The sequence below is a fragment of the Phallusia mammillata genome, chromosome 3 (assembly GCF_965637545.1).
Source record: "Phallusia mammillata chromosome 3, kaPhaMamm4.hap1.1, whole genome shotgun sequence".
NCBI classification, from domain to species: domain Eukaryota; kingdom Metazoa; phylum Chordata; class Ascidiacea; order Phlebobranchia; family Ascidiidae; genus Phallusia; species Phallusia mammillata.
The window spans coordinates 24984368-24993440 of NC_137254.1; the positions used below are offsets into that span (position 1 = coordinate 24984368).

The window sequence follows — 9073 nt, forward strand, 5'->3', positions numbered from 1 at the left end:
GAAAAACAAAAAATAAATAAAGAGTCAGTCAGATTTTTCGCACCAATCTACTGGACAAAGGGTCTTACTTTGGGGCACACTTGGTGTGGTGGTAGTGATATTTTTGGTGGCAAGCGCTTTGGGTTCTGAAACAAAACAGAAACTTGAAATGTAATTTCCATTGTTCGCAATATTAATCATAATCAAAAGCATTACACTATTTGGCATGCAATGCAAACAACAATCTTTGAAATTCAACATCACAAACTCATTACCTGGAAAAACTTCATAGTGCAATGGAAATGATTGGTTCCACCCTGATGGCAAATCAGTTCGTTTCACTTGCACAGTGAAATTGGAGTCACAAACTTCTATGACTTTCAAATTAAAGGTATGCTTTGGTAGACCAGGTGCAGTCACCATCACTTCAACGCTCTTGTCCAAAGTTGTATTGAAAGGAAAGGTAAATGAGGCAGTTGGAGTAGAACTGCTCGGAATGGTCATTGAACCAGTCTGCAAAGCTGAAAAACACAAAGAAATGAAGAGTCAGTCAGATTTTTCGCACCAATCTACTGGACAAAGGGCCTTACTTTGGGGCACACTTGGTGTGGTGGTGGTAGTGATATTTTTGTTGACAAGGGCTTTGGGTTCTGAAACAAAAGACAAACTTCATGTTTGATGTTTCATGTTTGCAATAATAACTGTGCATAAAGAGCGTTACTCTTTTAGGAACACAACACAAGGAAAAATATTTAAATTTTAAGAACACGATCTCATTACCTGGATAGATTTCATAGTGCAATGGAAATGATTGGTTCCACCCTGATGGCGAATCAGTTCGTTTCACTTGCACAGTGAAATTGGAGTCACAAACTTTTATGACTTTCAAATTAAAGGTATGCTTGGGTAGACCAGGTGCTGTCACCATCACTTTAACGCTCTTGTCCAAAGTTGTATTAAAAGGAAAGGTAAATGAGGCAGTTGAAGTAGAACTGCTCGGAATGGTCATTGAACCAGTCTGCAAAGCTGAAAAACAACAAAGAAATGAAGAGTCAGTCAGATTTTTCGCACCAATCTACTGGACAAAGGGCCTTACTGTGGGGCACACTTGGTGTGGTGGTGGTGGTAGTGATATTTTTGTTGGCAACGGCTTTGGGTTCTGAAACAAAACACAAACTTCATGTTTGATGTTTCATGTTTGCAATAATAACTGTGCATAAAGAGTGTTACTCTTTTAGGAACACAACACAAGAAAAAATATTTAAATTTTAAGAACACAATCTCATTACCTGGAAAAACTTCATAGTGTAATGGAAATGATTGGTTCCACCCTGATGGCAAATCAGTTCGTTTCACTTGCACAGTAAAATTGGAGTCACAAATTTTAGAAACTTTTAAAGTAAAGGTATGCCTGGGTAATCCAGGTGCTGTCACCATCACTTCAACACTCTTGTTCAAAATTGTCTTGAGCGGAAAGGTAAATGAGGCAGTTGGAGTAGAACTGCTCGGAATGGTCATTGAACCACTCTGCAAAGCTGAAAAACAACAAAGAAATGAAGAGTCAGTCAGATTTTTTACACAAATCAACTCGACAGGGGGCCTCACTTTGGGGCACACTTGGTGTGGTGGTGGTGGTGATATTTTTGTTAGCAAGCGCTTTGGGTTCTGAAACAAAACACAAACTTGAAATCTAATTTCCAATGTTTGCAATATTAATCATAATCAAAAGCATTACACTATTTGCCATGCAATGCAAACAACAATCTTCGAAATTTAACATCACAAACTCATTACCTGGAAAAACTTCATAGTGCAATGGAAATGATTGGTTCCACCCTGATGGCAAATCAGTTCGTATCACTTGCACAGTGAAATTGGAGTCACAAACTTTGGTGACTTTCAAAGTAAAGGTATGTTTGGGTAAACCAGGTGCAGTCACCATCACTTCAACACTCTTGTTCAAAGTTTTCTTGAGAGGAAAGGTAAATGATGCAGTTGGAGTAGAACTGCTCGGAATGGTCATTGAACCAGTCTGCAAAGCTGAAAAACAACAGAGAAGTAAAGAGTCGATCATATTTTTCACACAAATCTAGTGGCAAAGGGACTTACTTTGGGGCACACTTGGTGTAGTGGTAGTGATATTTTTGTTGGCAAGAGATTTGGGTTCTGAAACAAAACACAAATTTGAAATTTGATTTTTAATGTTTCCAATATTAACTGTGCATGAGAGCGGTACTCTATCTGGGAACACGACACACAGCAAAATATTTCAATTTTAAGAACTCAATCTCATTACCTGGATGGATTTCATAGTGCAATGGAAATGAATTGTTCCACCCTGATGGCAAATCAGTTCGTTTCACTTCCACAGTGAAATTGGAGTCACAAATTTTAGTGACTTTCAAAGTAAAGGTATGCTTGGGTAGACCAGGCGCAGTAACCATCACTTCAACACTCTTGTTCAAAGTTTTATTGAAAGGAAAGGTAAATGAGGCAGTTGGAGTAGAACTGCTCGGAATGGTCATTGAACCATTCTGCAAAGCTGAAAAACACAAAGAAATGAAGAGTCAGTCAGATTTTTCGCATCAATCTACTGGACAAAGGGCCTTACTTTGGGGCACACTTGGTGTGGTGGTGGTAGTGATATTTTTGTTGACAAGGGCTTTGGGTTCTGAAACAAAAGACAAACTTCATGTTTGATGTTTCATGTTTGCAATAATAACTGTGCATAAAGAGCGTTACTCTTTTAGGAACACAACACAAGGAAAAATATTTAAATTTTAAGAACACGATCTCATTACCTGGATAGACTTCATAGTGCAATGGAAATGATTGGTTCCACCCTGATGGCAAATCAGTTCGTTTCACTTGCACAGTGAAATTGGAGTCACAAACTTTGGTGACTTTCAAATTAAAGGTATGCTTGGGTAGACCAGGTGCTGTCACCATCACTTTAACGCTCTTGTCCAAAGTTGTATTGAAAGGAAAGGTAAATGAGGCAGTTGGAGTAGAACTGCTCGGAATGGTCATTGAACCAGTCTGCAAAGCTGAAAAACAAAAAACAGATAAAGAGTCAGTCAGATTTTTCGCACCAATCTACTGGACAAAGGGTCTTACTTTGGGGCACACTTGGTGTGGTGGTAGTGATATTTTTGGTGGCAAGCGCTTTGGGTTCTGAAACAAAACATAAACTTGAAATGTAATTTCCATTGTTCGCAATATTAATCATAATCAAAAGCATTACACTATTTGGCATGCAATGCAAACAACAATCTTTGAAATTCAACATCACAAACTCATTACCTGGAAAAACTTCATAGTGCAATGGAAATGATTGGTTCCACCCTGATGGCAAATCAGTTCGTTTCACTTGCACAGTGAAATTGGAGTCACAAACTTCTATGACTTTCAAATTAAAGGTATGCTTTGGTAGACCAGGTGCAGTCACCATCACTTCAACGCTCTTGTCCAAAGTTGTATTGAAAGGAAAGGTAAATGAGGCAGTTGGAGTAGAACTGCTCGGAATGGTCATTGAACCAGTCTGCAAAGCTGAAAAACACAAAGAAATGAAGAGTCAGTCAGATTTTTCGCACCAATCTACTGGACAAAGGGCCTTACTTTGGGGCACACTTGGTGTGGTGGTGGTAGTGATATTTTTGTTGACAAGGGCTTTGGGTTCTGAAACAAAAGACAAACTTCATGTTTGATGTTTCATGTTTGCAATAATAACTGTGCATAAAGAGCGTTACTCTTTTAGGAACACAACACAAGGAAAAATATTTAAATTTTAAGAACACGATCTCATTACCTGGATAGATTTCATAGTGCAATGGAAATGATTGGTTCCACCCTGATGGCGAATCAGTTCGTTTCACTTGCACAGTGAAATTGGAGTCACAAACTTTTATGACTTTCAAATTAAAGGTATGCTTTGGTAGACCAGGTGCTGTCACCATCACTTTAACGCTCTTGTCCAAAGTTGTATTAAAAGGAAAGGTAAATGAGGCAGTTGAAGTAGAACTGCTCGGAATGGTCATTGAACCAGTCTGCAAAGCTGAAAAACAACAAAGAAATGAAGAGTCAGTCAGATTTTTCGCACCAATCTACTGGACAAAGGGTCTTACTTTGGGGCACACTTGGTGTGGTGGTGGTGGTAGTGATATTTTTGGTGGCAACGGCTTTGGGTTCTGAAACAAAACACAAACTTCATGTTTGATGTTTCATGTTTGCAATAATAACTGTGCATAAAGAGTGTTACTCTTTTAGGAACACAACACAAGAAAAAATATTTAAATTTTAAGAACACAATCTCATTACCTGGAAAAACTTCATAGTGTAATGGAAATGATTGGTTCCACCCTGATGGCAAATCAGTTCGTTTCACTTGCACAGTAAAATTGGAGTCACAAATTTTAGAAACTTTTAATGTAAAGGTATGCCTGGGTAATCCAGGTGCTGTCACCATCACTTCAACACTCTTGTTCAAAATTGTCTTGAGCGGAAAGGTAAATGAGGCAGTTGGAGTAGAACTGCTCGGAATGGTCATTGAACCACTCTGCAAAGCTGAAAAACAACAAAGAAATGAAGAGTCAGTCAGATTTTTTACACAAATCAACTCGACAGGGGGCCTCACTTTGGGGCACACTTGGTGTGGTGGTGGTGGTGATATTTTTGTTAGCAAGCGCTTTGGGTTCTGAAACAAAACACAAACTTGAAATCTAATTTCCAATGTTTGCAATATTAATCATAATCAAAAGCATTACACTATTTGCCATGCAATGCAAACAACAATCTTCGAAATTTAACATCACAAACTCATTACCTGGAAAAACTTCATAGTGCAATGGAAATGATTGGTTCCACCCTGATGGCAAATCAGTTCGTATCACTTGCACAGTGAAATTGGAGTCACAAACTTTGGTGACTTTCAAATTAAAGGTATGCTTGGGTAGACCAGGAGCAGTCACCATCACTTCAACACTCTTGTTCAAAGTTTTATTGAAGGGAAAGGTAAATGAGGCAGTTGGAGTGGAACTGCTTGGAATGGTCATTGAACCATTCTGCAAAGCTGAAAAACAACAGAGAAAGTAAAAATTCAAATATTTTTTCACAAAAAGGCAGTCGATTAAAAGCCTTACTTTGGGGCAAGCTTGGTGTAGTGGTAATGATATTTTTGTTGGCAAGTGCTTTGGGTTCTGAAACAAAACACAAACTTGAAATGTAATTTCCAATGTTTACAACATTAACTGTGCATAAAGAGTGGTGCTCTAATTGGAACACGACACAAGGAAAAATACTTCAATTTCAAGACCACGAATTCATTACCTGGATAAATTTTGTATTGCAATGGAAATGATTGGTTCCACCCTGATGGCAAATCAGTCCGTTTCACTTGTACAGTAAAATTGGAGTCACAAATTTTGGTGACTTTCAAAGTAAAGGTATGCTTGGGTAATCCAGGTGCAGTCACCATCACTTCAACACTCTTGTTCAAAATTGTCTTGAGCGGAAAGGTAAATGATGCAGTTGGAGCAGAACTGCTCGGAATGGTCATTGAACCACTCTGCAAAGCTGAAAAACAACAAAGAAATGAAGAGTCAGCTATTTTTTGCACCAATCTACTGGATAAAGGCCTTACTTTGGGATACACTTGGTGCAGTGGTAGCAACATTTTTGTTGGCAAGGGCTTTGGGTTCTGAAACAAAACACAAACTTGATAATTGATTTTGAATGTTTACAATATAAATTGTGCATAAACAACGTAACACTATTTGGCAAGCAACACAAGAAACAATCATCGAATTTCAACATCACAAACTCATTACCTGGAAAAACTTCATAGTGCAATGGAAATGATTGGTTCCACCCTGATGGCAAATCAGTTCGTATCACTTGCACAGTGAAATTGGAGTCACAAACTTTGGTGACTTTCAAATTAAAGGTATGCTTGGGTAGACCAGGTGCTGTCACCATCACTTTAACGCTCTTGTCCAAAGTTGTATTGAAAGGAAAGGTAAATGAGGCAGTTGGAGTAGAACTTCTCGGAATGGTCATTGAACCAGTCTGCAAAGCTGAAAAAATAAAAAAAAATAAAGAGTCAGTCAGATTTTTCGCACCAATCTACTGGACAAAGGGTCTTACTTTGGGGCACACTTGGTGTGGTGGTAGTGATATTTTTGGTGGCAAGCGCTTTGGGTTCTGAAACAAAACATAAACTTGAAATGTAATTTCCATTGTTCGCAATATTAATCATAATCAAAAGCATTACACTATTTGGCATGCAATGCAAACAACAATCTTTGAAATTCAACATCACAAACTCATTACCTGGAAAAACTTCATAGTGCAATGGAAATGATTGGTTCCACCCTGATGGCAAATCAGTTCGTATCACTTGCACAGTGAAATTGGAGTCACAAACTTTGGTGACTTTCAAATTAAAGGTATGCTTGGGTAGACCAGGTGCTGTCACCATCACTTTAACGCTCTTGTCCAAAGTTGTATTGAAAGGAAAGGTAAATGAGGCAGTTGGAGTAGAACTGCTCGGAATGGTCATTGAACCAGTCTGCAAAGCTGAAAAACACAAAGAAATGAAGAGTCAGTCAGATTTTTCGCACCAATCTACTGGACAAAGGGCCTTACTTTGGGGCACACTTGGTGTGGTGGTGGTAGTGATATTTTTGTTGACAAGGGCTTTGGGTTCTGAAACAAAAGACAAACTTCATGTTTGATGTTTCATGTTTGCAATAATAACTGTGCATAAAGAGCGTTACTCTTTTAGGAACACAACACAAGGAAAAATATTTAAATTTTAAGAACACGATCTCATTACCTGGATAGATTTCATAGTGCAATGGAAATGATTGGTTCCACCCTGATGGCAAATCAGTTCGTTTCACTTGCACAGTGAAATTGGAGTCACAAACTTTTATGACTTTCAAATTAAAGGTATGCTTTGGTAGACCAGGTGCTGTCACCATCACTTTAACGCTCTTGTCCAAAGTTGTATTAAAAGGAAAGGTAAATGAGGCAGTTGGAGTAGAACTGCTCGGAATGGTCATTGAACCAGTCTGCAAAGCTGAAAAAAATAAAATAAAGAGTCAGTCAGATTTTTCGCACCAATCTACTGGACAAAGGGTCTTACTTTGGGGCACACTTGGTGTGGTGGTGGTAGTGATATTTTTGTTGGCAAGCGCTTTGGGTTCTGAAACAAAACATAAACTTGAAATGTAATTTCCAATGTTTGCAATATTAATCATAATCAAAAGCATTACACTATTTGCCATGCAATGCAAACAACAATCTTCGAAATTCAACATCACAAACTCATTACCTGGATAGATTTCATAGTGCAATGGAAATGATTGGTTCCACCCTGATGGCAAATCAGTTCGTTTCACTTGCACAGTGAAATTGGAGTCACAAACTTTTATGACTTTCAAATTAAAGGTATGCTTTGGTAGACCAAGTGCAGTCACCATCACTTCAACGCTCTTGTCCAAAGTTGTATTGAAAGGAAAGGTAAATGAGGCAGTTGGAGTAGAACTGCTTGGAATGGTCATTGAACCAGTCTGCAAAGCTGAAAAACAACAAAGAAATGAAGAGTCAGTCAGATTTTTTTACACAAATCAACTCGACAAGGGGCCTCACTACGGGGCACACTTGGTGTGGCGGTGGTGATATTTTTGTTGGCAAGCGCTTTGGGTTCTGAAACAAAACACAAACTTGATAATTGATTTTCAATGTTCACAATATAAATTGTGCATAAACAACGTAACACTATTTGGCAAGCAACACAAGAAACAATCATCGAATTTCAACATCAATAATCTGTTACCTGGAAAAACTTCATAGTGCAATGGAAATGATTGGTTCCACCCTGATGGCAAATCAGTTCGTATCACTTGTACAGTGAAATTGGAGTCACAAACTTTGGTGACTTTCAAATCAAAGGTACGCTTCGGTAGACCAGGAGCAGTCACCATCACTTCAACACTCTTGTTCAAAGTTGTATTGAAAGGAAAGGTAAATGAGGCAGTTGGAGTGGAACTGCTTGGAATGGTCATTGAACCATTCTGCAAAGCTGAAAAAAAACAAAGAAAGTAAAAATTCAAATATTTTTTCACAGAAAGGCAGTCGATTAAAAGCCTTACTTTGGGGCAAGCTTGGTGTAGTGGTAATGATATTTTTGTTGGCAAGCGCTTTGGGTTCTGAAACAAAACACAAACTTGAAATCTAATTTCCAATGTTTACAACATTAACTGTGCATAAAGAGGTGCTCTATTTAGAAAATGACACAAGGAAAAATACTTCAATTTCAAGACAACGAATTCATTACCTGGATAAATTTTGTAATGCAATGGAAATGATTGGTTCCACCCTGATGGCAAATCAGTCCGTTTCACTTGTACAGTAAAATTGGAGTCACAAATTTTGGTGACTTTCAAAGTAAAGGTATGCTTGGGTAATCCAGGTGCAGTCACCATCACTTCAACACTCTTGTTCAAAATTGTCTTGAGCGGAAAGGTAAATGATGCAGTTGGAGCAGAACTGCTCGGAATGGTCATTGAACCACTCTGCAAATCTGAAAAACAACAAAGAAATGAAGAGTCAATTATTTTTTGCAACAATCTACTGGATAAAGGCCTTACTTTGGGGTACACTTGGTGTAGTGGTAGCGACCTTTTTGTTGGCAAGGGCTTTGGGTTCTGAAACAAAACACAAACTTGATAATTGATTTTCAATGTTCACAATAAAAATTGTGCATAAACACAGTAACACTATTTGGCAAGCAACACAAGAAACAATCATCGAATTTCAACATCACTAATCTATTACCTGGAAAAACTTCATAGTGCAATGGAAATGATTGGTTCCATCCTGATGGCAAATCAGTTCGTTTTACTTCCACAGTGAAATTGGAGTCACAAATTTGGGTGACTTTCAAATTAAAGGTATGCTTGGGTAATCCAGGTGCAGTCACCATCACTTCAACACTCTTGTTCAAAGTTTTCTTGAAAGGAAAGGTAAATGAGGCAGTTGGAGTAGAACTGCTCGGAATGGTCATTGAACCACTCTGCAAAGCTGAAAAACA

At 38.3% G+C, this 9073-nt stretch overlaps 2 protein-coding genes across 2 annotated transcripts; both read right to left on the minus strand.

The window, feature by feature from the left end:
• Positions 1-24: 24 nt before the first annotated feature.
• Positions 25-6043, minus strand: LOC145219246 (uncharacterized). Its single transcript, XM_080086631.1, has 22 exons — positions 5805-6043; positions 5618-5674; positions 5305-5550; positions 5118-5174; positions 4802-5047; positions 4613-4672; positions 4297-4542; positions 4104-4166; positions 3788-4033; positions 3598-3657; positions 3283-3528; positions 3097-3153; positions 2781-3026; positions 2591-2650; positions 1774-2019; positions 1585-1644; positions 1269-1514; positions 1076-1138; positions 760-1005; positions 570-629; positions 255-500; positions 25-125 (listed from the first exon to the last, which is right to left on the minus strand). Exons 1-22 carry the CDS (start codon positions 6031-6033, stop codon positions 25-27), a joined length of 3387 nt encoding a protein of 1128 aa, XP_079942757.1. The 5' UTR covers positions 6034-6043.
• Positions 6044-6076: 33 nt separating this feature from the next.
• Positions 6077-9057, minus strand: LOC145219247 (uncharacterized). The gene is made up of 11 exons (XM_080086632.1): positions 8818-9057; positions 8631-8687; positions 8318-8563; positions 8133-8189; positions 7817-8062; positions 7630-7686; positions 7313-7558; positions 7124-7183; positions 6812-7057; positions 6622-6681; positions 6077-6552 (listed from the first exon to the last, which is right to left on the minus strand). Exons 1-11 carry the CDS (start codon positions 9044-9046, stop codon positions 6077-6079), a joined length of 1980 nt encoding a protein of 659 aa, XP_079942758.1. The 5' UTR covers positions 9047-9057.
• Between the last annotated feature and the right edge of the window lie 16 nt (positions 9058-9073).

Coding starts and splice junctions, on each gene's coding strand:
- LOC145219246 (XM_080086631.1), bottom strand. CDS start 6,033: ATGACCATTCCGAGAAGTTCTACTCCAACTGCCTCATTTACCTTTCCT. Junction 630..759: donor GCACTATGAAATCTATCCAG/GTAATGAGATCG, acceptor CTTTTGTTTCAG/AACCCAAAGCCCTTGTCAAC. Junction 126..254: donor GCACTATGAAGTTTTTCCAG/GTAATGAGTTTG, acceptor GTTTTGTTTCAG/AACCCAAAGCGCTTGCCACC.
- LOC145219247 (XM_080086632.1), bottom strand. CDS start 9,046: ATGACCATTCCGAGCAGTTCTACTCCAACTGCCTCATTTACCTTTCCT. Junction 8,063..8,132: donor TACACCAAGCTTGCCCCAAA/GTAAGGCTTTTA, acceptor GTTTTTTTTCAG/CTTTGCAGAATGGTTCAATG. Junction 7,058..7,123: donor CACACCAAGTGTGCCCCAAA/GTAAGACCCTTT, acceptor TATTTTTTTCAG/CTTTGCAGACTGGTTCAATG.